General features: G+C 37.0%; 1 protein-coding gene across 1 annotated transcript in view; it reads right to left on the bottom strand.

The window, feature by feature from the left end:
* LOC138698908 (cyclic AMP response element-binding protein A-like) overlaps positions 1–14,890 on the bottom strand; it is a 254,298-nt gene that overhangs the window by 160,305 nt on the left and 79,103 nt on the right. The window contains exon 2 of the mRNA XM_069825106.1: positions 13,824–14,061. Coding sequence (XP_069681207.1) covers positions 13,824–14,061 — 238 coding nt within the window. The remainder of the gene's footprint in view (positions 1–13,823; positions 14,062–14,890) is intronic.

Genomic DNA, 14,890 nt, shown 5'->3' with positions numbered 1-14,890 from the left:
GGATCGGAAATCGCTAGTTCTATTACATAGTTTCCTTAAAGATTCATATGCCCCTAAGTGATATGTTTAGACTCCATGCATAGCTTATGAGCCAGAGAAGTTGCATTGTACATGTAATCCACTTGAAAGCAGTATGACTTAACCTTTAGGAGCCGTGCGCCTGTTGTACTGGCCAGTAGAGATGAACAAAACTAACTGCCGCTCTCGCTCGCTGTGTTCGTTGCATTTATCTTTCGAGTCTCATCTCGTCATTCTCGTGCACTTCGAGTTCTCGCTCATCATTCTCGAAATAGCATTAGATCGGCGTGGAAAGATTTCGTAACTTTGAATAACACACACCATTGATATAAATAACACTATAAATGTTAAATGGGACAAAAAGACAAAATAGAACAGTATCTTAGTTATCAAAATGTTGTTTTTTATTTATTTATTTAAATTTAAATATACAGAATAAAGAATATAATTACAAACAAGAGAAATAGAAATAAAATAATACAATCAATATAAAAAAAGAGATACAGTAGTATTATTATTTTAAACTTTAAACTTGCAGCAATTTTCTTTCATTTTATTCTTATGGAGGAAGTATTGATAAGTACAGTAAAATACCAGTGTTGTGTATCCTCAAATTCCTCCTCCTTTCCTTTTTTGTTGCTGTGGCTAGGTTGTTTGAATGCCTCCACACGAGAGCAATCTTACTCTTATTCTTTCACATTTTGAAGTCCCAGTTTACAGACTCCTCCGACTACGACATGACGAATTCTGGGCGTCTTTCTTGATCTTCACTAATGACTAATTAACATGGGATTCCTTATTTCACTGTTGCACCGACACGGCTTGTTACGGATTATTTAACTTAGCTTCATACTTGGCGTGTTTATTGTTAACTGCACGGAAGTGTCTCAAGGCAGCGCTGCACTCCCACGTTTGAATCATCCCGTCATAGTTTACGACTGCTGTTTTTTTTTTAAGTTCCCTGTGCTACTTACAACAAGTATACTGTTAACAAATTGCAACTTTAGTTCATAGCATGCAGACGGATTGGCAGCACCGAAGATTAATTCATTTTCTGATATTCACAAGCATAATAATATTGGTAAAGGAGTAGAGAAGAGGAACTTTCATAAGAGGTGCCTTAATATGCTGCAGTGATATTTCTGGTTTGGTACAAAAGTTTAATGTTCAGTATGAAGTGGATGAATGAAGACTTTCATTGATTCCTCCAAAAGAAGTCTGAAGGCAGTGATCAGTGCTTTTGCACAATGGCAACAAGTAAGCTTCGTTACCTTTTGGTCATTCGGTACACCTTAAAGAAATTTATGAGAATAATTGGGGCTAAGAGGTTGCAGGAGAATGGAGAAAGTTACACAATGCAGAACTGCACGCGTTGTATTCTTCACCTGATGTAAATAGGAACATTAAATCCAGACGTTTGAGATTAGCAGGACATACAGCACGTATGAGTGTATCTAGGAATGCATATGGGCTATTCCATATGAAACCGATCAGTAAAAAACCTCGCATTTTTTATACTCTAATTTTTTTCCTATTTATACAAGGTGCTGAGGAGAGTGCATTTTCAAAAATATACTATTGAAAGTCAAACGGTTTTCGTATTGTTGAGCGACAAACTTAGGGTATTTTATAAAAACAAGCCTCTTTCAGCGCTCAGAACTCTGGAACCATTTACTGCAGGACATTGCACGGAGCTGACATTTGGTAGGTTATGTTAAGAAGTAATCCTTATTTTTATTGTACACAGAGAGAAGATAATCTGATTTTACTTACTTTTAGGCTTTTTGCCAATTTGTAAAAATTTAAAAAAATATTGAGGGATTCGGCATTGTTTGCTTAGTGGTATGGCAATAAGTTTCGACGGTATTAAATAGATTATTTTCACACGCCTGGACTTGAACGGCGCAGTACCACACGCATTGGCCGAGAGCTGAAGATAAGCGAGCGTTGGGCGTCATTTTACGCCTGTGTTTATGAAAACCTGTGATAAAGCTAGCCCAGCTATGCGCTACTAGACGAAATATCACGTGTTTTGTCTCCTGGCCTTGCTTGTCTCGGCTAGGTCCCGTCTCACAGTCAGCTGGTTAGTTCACGCGCGTACTATTTATTTTCTTTATTTGATATTTTCAATACTTTCTTATCAACATACCATCAGTAAAAAAATATGTGTTTATTTGTACTTTCAATACGGAATCTAACTATATATTTTTAAAATATTTTTTCGGTGGCAAAGCCGTCTTAATGAGGAAAAAGTAAGAAAATCTGTTTATATGTCAATATAAACTTTAATTTCTCAGCATCAAAATAAACCATGATTTTGATCATTGGGTGAAAGGGTTTCGGAGCTACAACAGTTTAAAGTTGCTAAGTTTATGAAAATAAGATAAATTTGAATATTTTTAATTTAAACACTATGAAGTTCTGATGCCTCAAACTTTGCACAAAGCATTGTATTACAGTCCTCTACGTACAAAAAAAGTTTCATTGTCTTTAGAAATTGTAAGGGCAATTTTCTCTATATTTCGGTAGATTTGAGATGGAATAGCTCATAGAGTGTTGGTTGAAGGGCCTGAGAGGGAAAGACCTTTGGAGAGGCCAAGGTGTAGATGGGAGAATACATTTGAGGGAGGTGGATTAATCTTGCTCAGGAGAGAGATAGATGGCGGGTTTATGTGAGGGCGACAATGAACCTCCAGGTTCCTTGAAAGCCATTTGTAAGTGAGTAACAATACTGTCTGCATTGAGAAAGAAAGATCGGTTCTAAAAGTCCTTGTGAAGGTGGAGAAAAGTTGTTCTAGATATTTACCTGTATATTCTTTGCGGACTGTTGTTTACGTTGCCATGGCAATTCCCAGCGTTGCGTCATTTCCAAGTAATAGAAGAGCGTGCTTCAATTATCCAGCAGAGAGTACACAAAGCAAGGTTGTAATGTGCTCCTGTCTTTGTCTCTTAAGGATTTTAATTATACTCTTTAGATAATTAGTAGATTTACTTGTATCTTTCTTTTCAACTTTATACAATCCTGCGTTTTGTAGCGTCTCCTCAATATTGCGGTAGTTGTTTCTAGGAGATTTAAACGCGTGGTAAAAATGTGAAACGTCTATATCTCTAGGCAGGGTAAGCCATCTGAAACATTCTTACCGTGTAGAACCGTTTTATAATATATAACGAAACTGCAGATCTCGTTCTGGAATGCATTTACGACGCGCGACGCCTCTCTAGCATATTGCACCTGAAAAGTTACAAACGTCGATCCCGATGAAACTGCATGTGGTATTGAACTTTTTGTCTTTAAATCTGCATTCTTTCCCGAAAATCAGTATGTCCACAGTCACTGGCATAGTTCAAGTGGGAGTTTGTTTGCCTACTCATCCGGGGCTGCACTCAGGCGTGGGTTTGATTCCCGCTTAGGCTGATTACTGGTTGGATAATTTTCCCAGGTTTTCCCTCAACTGTAAGGCGAATGTCAGGTAATCGCACGACAAATCCTGGACCTCATCTCGTTAAATATGCCTATCATCTCGCAATCATCTTTCCCATCGATGCTAAATAGCCTAGCAGCTGATACAACATCGTTAAATAACTAATTAAGTAATAATAATAATAATAATAATAATAATAATAATAATAATAATATATTTTTATATAGTAGAATGTCTGACGTTACACATGAAGGATGTTTTTCAAATTCTACGTCAATATGTGGGTGTAGTTGCGTGGAAAATTGACATTTGTGTAGTTTCAAGCAAGACGTAAGACAATATCTGGATATATACGTAGCAGTAACGCCTACGTCATATATCATCCCGCACGATTTTATTTCTTCTTTTACAACTAGCGAGAAGCGAACTGTGACACATATTTCATGGATCTTTCACAGAATAAACGACAGTAGGAAGATCAGATATCCGAAATATATAGCCTTGTGCAAAGCCATTTTTATAGTTAAATTCATATTTGTTCCGGTAATAAAATGCTGTGAAATTTGTCCTTGTCTTGTCTAATATTCATTTATGGCTACATCGAAATGGATAACTCATCTCTGTTTATCTAATTTTGCCTGTTAAAACATACTTCTATACAAGTGATGTTCAGTTCCATATGGACTTCGAATGAAATACAGTCTCTGTGGAGAGAGAAAACATGTTGACAAGATATCCTATCGCACAATTCAACTTCATGGAATAATATCCGGGTCAGTGGTTACACTCTTATCATTATGTCTGAGGTTCACGGATCCAAATCATGACGAGGGCGACTGATTTGTACAGGTGACGAAAATTTTATCATGGCTTACTTAGGAAGAGCAGATCAACTGCTGTGGAGTAAAGGCTCATTCACAATGAAAATTAAACATAACCGTAACATAAACACAGAAGTTTGCGCCCAGGCTACCAAATGGGATCATTCACAATGATTCACATAAGTATTGACATAAACATTACCGTAAGACGTTAACATGAAAGTCCGCAAACTCCAAACTTTCATACGATGAAAGAGTAATGGAACGGAGAAAAATTCTCTCCGGCGCCGGGATTTGAACCCGGGTTTTCAGCTCTACGTGCTGACGCTTTATCCACTAAGCCACACCGGATTCCACCCCGGCGTCGGAAGAATCGTCTCAGTTTTAAGTTCCAACTCTTAGGTTCCCTCTTGTGGCCGCCCTCTGCACTACGTCATAGATATCTATGAACCTAGGACCGAAGTCCACACATGTGCTGAGGTGTACTCGTAATGAGTGACTAGTTGGCCGGGATCCGACGGAATAAGCGCCGTCTTAAATCACGAAGTGATTTACGCATATCACATATTATTATTATTATTATTATTATTATTATTATTATTATTATTATTATTTTAATGTACCGAAGTACATATGATATTTCCATGCAGATATTCTGCGTCATCATACGGCGCAGGAGAGAATTTTTCTCCGTTCCATTATTCTTTCATCGTATGATGACGTAGAATATCTGCATGGGAATATCATATGTACTTCGGTACATTAAAATAATATATATGATATGCGTAAATCACTTCGTGATTTAAGACGGCGCTTATTCCGTCGGATCCCGGCCAACTAGTCACTCATTACGAGTGCACCTCAGCACATGTGTGGACTGCGGTCCTAGGTTCATAGATATCTATGACGTAGTGCAGAGGGCGGCCACAAGAGGGAACCTAAGAGTTGGAACTTAAAACTGAGACGATTCTTCCGACGCCGGGGTGGAATCCGGTGTGGCTTAGTGGATAAAGCGTCAGCACGTAGAGCTGAAAACCCGGGTTCAAATCCCGGCGCCGGAGAGAATTTTTCTCCGTTCCATTACTCTTTCATCGTACGATGACGCAGAATATCTGCATGGAAATATCATATGTACTTCGGTACATTAAAATAATATAAAAAATAATATATATCCAAACTTTCATGTTTGTGCTTACGTGATTTGCAAACAGAACACAATCGTGGAGCGTTGAAGTATAAGACAGAATATGAGAAAATGGCGTCGTTGTTATGTTTCCATGGTTACCAAGTATGTTTGCGGTTATGTTTATGTTCCTATCGTGAATGATGGTATGACTTCTTGATTTTAATGTAACGTTTATATTCTTAAGTTAACGCTTACGTTATGTTTAATTTTCTTTGTGAATGAGCCTTAACGATTAGCACGTCTCACTGTGAAACAGGCCTGACCGGCACTCGAGAATTTCGATTATTTCGAATAGTTTTAATCGAATGAATCCATTCGATTTTTCCCAACACTAATAATTTTTACGCTCTGTTTTCGGAACCTTTCCTGCAGTGTCTTTCATGTGTTAAGGTAGTGTGAAGACGTGTCGAGTGCCGGGTCACTTTGCATGACAGAAGATCCGATGACAGCGGAACCGAGCCGGCGCGGAATCTGATGCGTTTGTTTACCAACAGCCTCAGGACCGGGGACTGGGAACCGACGCTACACAATGCACAGAAGGTTTGAGCACTTTTAAAGCACAGCTGAGAGATCAGATTATATTCCTTCGTACATTGTCATATTGAACAGATATAAATAAAAAATAAGAAGAAAAAAATAACAGTGGCACCTTGGTTCCGAAGAATTTATCGTAGGATCAAGTAGGGCTATAATGATACAATTAATCAACCTTTTGCTGTAATTTTTCTTACTTACTTACAAATGGCTTTTAAGGAACTTCATTGCCTCCCTCATATAAGCCCATCAGTCCCTATCCTGTGCAAGATTATACCAATCTCTATCATATCCCACCTCCCTCAAATCCGTTTTATTATTATCCTCCCATCTACGTCTCGACCTCCTCAAAGATCTTTTTCCCTCAGGCCTCCCAACTAACACACTATATCATGGCTGGACAGCAAGAGCGGATTATACTCTCTCACGGGGAGCCATATGATTTCTCTTCATCCCGTTTCTTCCCCGCGGAACACCGCGCAGCGTTGATTCAGTCACGGATGAATATTAAGCGTCCCCGTTTAGAGTCTAGTTCCGCTCCCGATGCCCAGCGCTGCTCTATATGCTGTAATTTTTCTATCAAAGCATATACAAATTTGAAAAAATTAAGTCATGTGCAACTTTAGATTATATGAAGGATTTGAAGTTAAATTTATTTTTTATTTGTAACAATGGATAAAATTAAAACAGAACCAGAATATCATAATAGCCCTCTTTGTGAGCTAGTCTGATACAGTGCTATAAATCTAGCCATATTATACAGAACAATGTAGTAAGGCTATTGTAATACACACAGATGCTTATTGTATCACCTGTAAACGTTTCCTTGAAATCACATTAAAATTTACCGAGATTCAGAAACTTTTGTAATGACCTCTTTTTCGCATGAAACTTTATACAATTTACTGAAACTTTAACACTTTACTGCCAATGCCAGAAAACTGGTGTATTAACTAACAATTTTTTTGTGTGTAAGGGAATAGTTTGAGAAAATTATGATGCAGTTTATATTGTTAAAATACGTTTTTAAATAATAATGAATGCATTTTCCAAAGTTATGTCACATTTTAGCAGTAAGAATGACTATTAAGGTAAAATCATTAGGTAAATAAGTAAAAATAAGTCTATATAAGACATTCATTTTTTTTTTTAATTTATACTGCATTATAGGTGCCATGCCAACATATCAATTCAAACACCCTTCAAGAGCCGAGATATTTTGAAATACTTCTGAAGAGATAATAAATTACTTTATGTTAGAAAACTGATCAACTTGATCAATTTATTTCATTGTAAACATACTCGTAATATCACAATAGTTTTTTCTAGCGCATCATAACAGCCCTAAAATGTGTATCATAATAGCCCTTCTCTTTAACGCACTAATTACTGCGACACTGTTCAACATTCACGGCTTTTCTTTAGAGAAAAAATGAAGCTGACAGTATTCTGAGTGAAAAGAAAATAAAAAAATTCTATCTTTATTCATTCAAGAACAATAGCAAAACACAAGTATCCGAGTCTCACATCAAAGTTTCTTCAAGAAACAAAACTGCCTTTTATTTTAATAAATTTATGATTTTTTTAAAGCTTTCTTCAATATTGCTCCTTGAAGAGCATAAAATATACTTCCATAATTGCAGTTTTAATAATTTTCAAACTAAGCCTTTGGTAGGTCTATATTCTAATGTCTATCACATTAGCCCGACTTTTTTACTGTATCATATTAGCGCTGTTTAACCCTGAATAGATCTTCTATTAAAATTACTTTTTAGGCATAGTGAGTGACATAAGATGTATTTATGTAAAAACTAAACGTCTGAAGATAAGTAGGTCTACCTTAATTTATTATACAAATTTAAACGGAAACAAAACAGTGTCGGTCTCGGTAGCGCAGTTGGTATAGCGCTGACCTTCTGTGCTCGAGGTTGCGGGTTCGATCCCGGCCCAGGTCGATGGCATTTAAGTGTGCTATAACCTCGGCAGTTGCGAGCGTAGTTAAATAAATCATAATTATAGAATTATAGAAACAAAACAGTAATAAATTCGAAACATCTACAATAAAGTTAAAATATTCAGTTTACTGCATTGCACTCTACGCAGTAAGTTTGTTTTTGAATACTGTTAAATTCTGACAGTCTCTGATGTCATTGGGTAGGGTATTCCACAAACGCGATAGCGAGATAGTAAATGGTGATGAATACGTTGATGTGTTATGTGTTGGTATGGCTAGTATGCGGTTATTTTGCGTACGTGTGTAGAGATTGTGATACGATGATATGTAACTGAAGCGGCAGGCAAGGTAGGTAGTTGTAAGTAGACGTGTGAAGAACTTGCAAAAAGGAGAACAAGGGAACGAAAATTTCTACGTTCGTTAAACCGAAGCCACTTTGGAGGGATGAGGTAATATGGTCAGCGAGACGGACTTCGCAGACAAAGCGAACACAAGAGTTACGAACACGTAGTAATCTCTGAGACTGGAATACACCGAAATCGGTCAATAGATAATCACTAGAGAGCGGAATTTTAGGCCCTAAAAAGTGACATTTTAGGCGCCTAAAATAGGCTCTTAAATTCCTTTATTTACGCTCTATAAAATAAAAAATAGTTCTTTTTTGTTAACGAATGTCACTAATATAAGATTGAACATTTATTTAATGCAAAATTCCAGGATTAAAAGAAACTTCCACACATTTTACATTTTACAAGGGTACACATGGATACACAAAATGAAGACAGTCTTGACTTTAAGTTAGCGTTTTTCATTCACCAATCATTATTCCATAGTTTGCTTCACAGTAGATGATCAGCACCTATTGTGGCTATTGTGTCGCTCACTGCCGTACTTACAAATGGTGAGAAAAAAGGAAGGGGTTGTTATCTGTCTTGGAAAGTAAGAGAATACTTATTCGGTTACAATCCAACGAGTTTGTATTAAATTGCTGACAGAAAGAGGAAGATATAATAGTAATAAGGCATAATAATAATAATAATAGTAATAATAATAATAATAATAATAATAATAATTTGTCCCGCAGGAGTTCTTTTAAATCCAAGTAAATCTACTGACATGAGCCTGTCGCATTTAAACGCACTAATATGCCATTGACCTGAGCCGGGATCGAACCCGCAACCTCGAGTAGAGAAGACCAGCGCTATACCGACTACGCTACCCAGGCCGACTAAAAGTTGGAATTTTAGGATTGAAATATTGTAAGAATGAGAAGGGGTGGCCCGGAGGTTCTTCTCTGTTGTATTGTTCATTGCTAGGAAGGAGTTGTTATCCGTCTTGGAATGTAAACGGTACAGAATGTTAAGAAAAACAGTAAATAGTTACGAAAAATAGTGCAAAAATAAAAAAAAAAACTTAAAAATAGGCATTAACGTCGAAATAGGCATTTTTAGACACTATAAAACCCTTTCATTTATACCTATATTTCCACGAAGAAATGTAAATATTAAATCTCAAGCCTGTATGTATAAAGAAAAAAAATAGGTTTTTGCCTAAATTCCGCTCTCTAATAATCACAATAATACAAATTATGATTATCTACTGACAGATCTCATAGTGATAAGGAAAAGAAGATAGAAGAAGGTGAAATGAAGGCAAATATGATAGACGATAGAATTACAGAACGAAATAAAGAAAGGCAAAGAGCAAAGAAATAAAGAAAAATATTGAAAGAAATAAACGGATAAGAAATAAGCTAATTAATAACTACAGTGAGTAACAAAAATATTCGGACATCCGTGAACTAACAATTCAATGACATATATTTCCATATAAATATATAAAAATAAGCTTTTCTCATTTTTTCCCTAAAAGTATCCCATTTCATATAAACATTTTCAACACAACAATTCCAATTAACTTAATTTTTTTTATAATTATTAAAACATAAAAGAAAACATTTGATTTCTAATACTAACAAAAATATTCGGACACTTTTTGAAAACAAATAATACTATTCCAGCTCGTAGGACCACCCTTCTGTTTAATAACCTCTTTCAGTCGGCGTGGCATGCTATGTACTCATTTTTTTTTTTTTTGTTATGTCTATAGGAATTTTCACCCATTCTTCATGAAGTCTTGCTTTTAGCTCTTCTTTAGAAGAAATAGCCCTTGATCCAACCCTCCTGTCAAGTTCCTCCCATAAATGTTCAATAGGGTTCAAATCCGGCGATCGTGGAGGAGGATGAAGCACTTTAGGGCATTTGTAGAGCAGAAATTCTTGTACAATGTAGGAGTTAAGCTTGGGATCGTTGTTCTGGTAAAACATAAATTCCTTTTCAATTCCAAGCTTTTCTGCACTTTTCACTAAATTATGTTGCAGGAGGTGTAGATAGTCTTCCTTCTTCATGAGATCCTCGATGAACACCAATTCACCAACCCCAGAAGCTGACATGCACCCCCATATCGTCACATTTCCTCTACCGTGTTTAACAGTAGCTCGAAAATTCTTGGTTTTCATTTCCTCCTTAGACTTTCTCCAGACCATTTGTCTACCATCGCCGCCAAAAACATTGAATTTGCTCTCATCAGAAAAAAGAGCCTTTCCCACCTATCTTCGCCTTTATTTTCATATTCCTTAGCAAACTGAAGTCGTTTACGTCTGTTCCTTTCACAAACATAAGGCTTTTTTCATGCTATTCTTCCGTTGTAGCCCCGTTTATGTATAGCCCTCTTAATTATTTGGGCATGCACTTTTTTACCCGTAGCCGATTCAATTTCAGAAGCTAACTTCGGGGCACTTATACGAGAATTCCTTTTAATCTGTCTGATAATAAGAGATTCTTCTCTGTCTGTGAGGACTTTTCGGCGACCTGTTTGCTTTCTCAGCTCTATTCTGTCCTCGTTTTTATATCTGAGAATTATGTCAGACACTGTACTTCTCTTCATCTGAAGTAAATCTGCAATGTTTCGAATGGTTTTCCCTTTTTCGTGATGGAATATCACTAATTCCCTCTGATTAAATGTTCTTTGCTTACCTTTACGCCCCATTTTGTGTTCCGTCTTGCTGAAACGACAGCACAAGTAAGACTAAATATTCTCGCATATTATTGAAACTCGGTACCTCCACCTACTTTGTAATGTAAGTGAGCAACAGGGGTGTACAGAATAGGACCAACAGGACTGTCCGAATATTTTTGTTACGCAGTAAATTGTATATTTGTTTATTTTTATATAAATATATTAACATACCATTTCATTAGCAAGCTCTTTTTATGTTCATGTTATGCAAATTGGTTTATTTGACGTAACCGCAAGCGTAATTTCTGCGTTTTTGCAAACATGTTTAGTAACATACACATAAACATTTGGAATATTAAGTGTCCGAATAATTCTGTTATTCACTGTAGATAGCTGGATAGACAGTCGAGCGGACAGACTTAGCAGTTGATAGAGAGTCGTTAAATAACTCACTAGAAATAAATAAAATCTTTACGGAAACTTGTTGAGGTGTGTATAAACTTAGATGAGAGGAATTTTATGTTAAAAGTACATTTGCATGTTCAGACACAAGGATATTGGCGTCGTTTGTTGATGTTTACAGTCTTACACGGGATTGTGCTTGTTTTACAATGTGACTTGAGGTAATAATTAAACTATAAATGGAGTCATTTCTCAAGCGGACATTCAACATTTTACTCGTCTTTCAATGCAAGTACATCTCTGTACAAAATCTCCCTCCACGTAATTCTCATGTAAGAGATACGTCCCGTATCAGTGAAAACAATCTTAACAACAAGCATACGTAAGCATGCCACGTTGCGATAGGTCGGGCACCTCGCTTCCTGTTTATGCATATCATTTACAACCTGAAAGCTTTCATATTTATTCATATTATATATAATAACTTAAGAGTAATTGCTATATTATGTACAATAGTAAACTCGTATTACAAAAGTGCTGCTAGCAAAGAGATGAAAAATATTAAGAGTTATGTTTACTTGTCTATTACAGAGACTATGTAGCAATGTTTATTGCGGTAGTTGTATATATCTAGTGTTAATCTTAACGTTCCTCTCTACTTCATAATGACAAAATGGTTTAAGCTAAAATCGAATATATACATGGCAGAGTTTTTTAAAGCTATTTTTATTACTGCACAAATCGGCACCAAAATTCTAAGGTACTGTTGGCTGTTACTGTTAATTTCTTACATTAATTTGCATAATTATATTACAATTCTTTACATTACTTGTACTTTTCTGTTTATTGTAACTGTGTGTAACTTATACAATGTACATTTATATGGATACAAGACTATTGCTTTCACTTAGTATCTGTTGTTGTCTTTTTACTTTTATTACATACAAAGCCCGTCATCGGTCCCTATCCTGTGCAAGATTAATCCAATCTCTATCATTACATCCCATCTCTCTCAAATCCATCTTAATATTATCCTCCCATCTACGTCTCGGCTTACCCAAAGGTCTTTTTCCCTCAGGTCTCCCAACTAACACTCTATATGCATTTCTGGATCGACCATACGTGATACATGCCCTGCCCATCTCAAACGTCTGGATTTAATGTTCCTAATTATACCAGGTGAAGAATACAAATGCATGCAGTACTACGTTGTGTAACTTTCTCCATTTTCCTGTAACTTCATCCCTCTTAGCCTCAAATATTTTCCTAAGAACCTTATTCTCAAACACCCTTAATCTCTGTTTCTCTCTCAAAGTGAAAGTCCAAGTTTCACAACCGTACAGAACAACCCGTAATATAACTGTTTTATAAATTCTGACTTTCAGATTTTTTGACGGCAGACTACAGTAGATGACAAAAGCTTCTCAACCGAATAATAACACGCATTCCCATATTTATTCTGCGTTTAATTTCCTCCCGAGTGTCATTTATATTTGTTACTGTTGCTCCAAGATATTTTGAATTTTTCCACCTCTTCGAAGCATAAATCTCCAATTTTTATAGTTCCATTTCGTACAATATTCCGGTCAGGAGACATAATCATATACTTTGTCTTTTCGGGATTTACTTCTAAACCTATTGCTTTACTTGCATCAAGTAGAATTTCCGTGTTTTCCCTAATCGTTTGTGGATTTTCTCCTAACATATTCGCGTCATCCGCACAGACAAGAAGCTGATGTATACTGCGTGTTCAGTTCAAAGTGTGTCATGGCTCGCTGTATGTCGTCATGTGGCTAGCCGATGAACCTAGAGAATTCAATCTTCCTACACTTCAGCAGAGGCGTATTACCTATGTAGCTACCAGAGAAGTTGCCTGGCAAGTACGGTGTTCATTCTGAAGAGTACGTACCGATGCGTACGGTAACGCCGGTAGTGGCAGGAATGTGAACTGTTTGGAAACACGTACTGAAGTGAGTTTTTTTCTTTATGGGGAGAGGGTTAAGATGATTACTCACGTATTTGTTGACATTAACTTGGACGGTCAACATGGACACGGAGCATTTGATATGTGTTGTGGAATGTTGTGGTACGCAACCGATAACAAATACCCTGCGTACGACTTCCCCGCGCAAAACACAGTTCGAAAGAGGTTATGGTAGCACACAGACTGTACAGACCGCCATCTGTTGCTACGACGTTCAAGTTATACCGTACACGTTCTCAAGTTCAGATTGAACGCCTTGAATAATAGGCAACTTCTCTGACATATAAGCTGAAACTCGCTTCAAAACGCTGACTCAACAACAGTGACGTCATGACACACTTTGAAATAAACACCCAGTACATAAATAATACCCTATTTAGTTGAAATGCATGAAACATATTTCAGAGAAGTTAAAAAAAGATAAAAGTAAAATTATTTATAACAGTTCGAGTCATATTAATTCATATCTTGGGATGGTGCTTACCGTCCATCTTGTTCTGGAGACTGAGCGGGGAGTCTGGGATGGAGTCGCCGTCGGACGTGAGGCTGTAGGAGTGCTCTGTCTTGATGGGGGCGGTGCCCAGCGCCGCATCCGTCATCAGACGGTCGTGGAGAATCACCTGTGGCTTCACGTCGAGTAGAGTGGCCGTCCATTCTAGGTCGGGGTCCGAGGCCACTTTGAACACCTCCGTGATGGCCTGCCAAACAAAAATAAAGCAACTCTTTAACAAGGTGATCTTGAGTCTCACTGTTCAATAATAAATGTCATTAAAAGTCAAGGTTCACGGATTTGAAGTCGACTGACAAGCAAACGTTCTGATGGGGGCAGATAAAAAAGTTAAATTTTTTTTCTTCCACCATGTTAATAATGCCAAAAGAAGTGCTTATACAAATTTTGGCCACTAGACCGCAATTACGAGGCCGTTCACAAAGTGATTTTCCCTGGGGCCGTGTATAGGAAAAAGCACAATTGCATTGAAATATTTATTGAAACAGATACAGCAATTGCTGCGCTATTTTCGAACATATCCCCCACTGGAATTGAGACATTTTACATACCATGGGATCAATTTTTGTGTCGTAGAAGTCAGCCGCCTCAGATCGGAACCAGGATTTGACTGCCTCTGCACCTCTCTCTGTCGATCCCATGATATGAGAAATGTCTCTGTTCCGATGAAAAATATGTTGAAAAATAGCTCAACAATTTGTGTGTCCGTTCCAATAAATTTGTCCAATGAAACTGTGTTTTCTTTCTGTTAACAACCCCTGGCGAGCTTATTATTTTTACGGCCCTCGTAATTGCGGTCGAGTGGCCAAAATTTGTATAAGCACTTCTTTTGACATTATTAACATGGTGGAAGAAAAAAGATTAACTTTTTTATCTCTCCCCATTAGAACGTTTGCTTGTGAGTTCATGATAGGTTTTGAGACTATCAAATTGAGAGATAAATTCATGCAGGATTTAAGATAATGCCATAAAGACGATTTTGGATTTTTCAAACGTTGTGCTGCGAATTAATTTCTATGTCAAGCAATCGCATTACCTAATAT

The sequence above is a fragment of the Periplaneta americana genome, chromosome 4 (genome assembly GCF_040183065.1).
Source record: "Periplaneta americana isolate PAMFEO1 chromosome 4, P.americana_PAMFEO1_priV1, whole genome shotgun sequence".
NCBI lineage: Eukaryota > Metazoa > Arthropoda > Insecta > Blattodea > Blattidae > Periplaneta > Periplaneta americana.
This window is presented reverse-complemented; position numbering and strand designations above follow the sequence as displayed.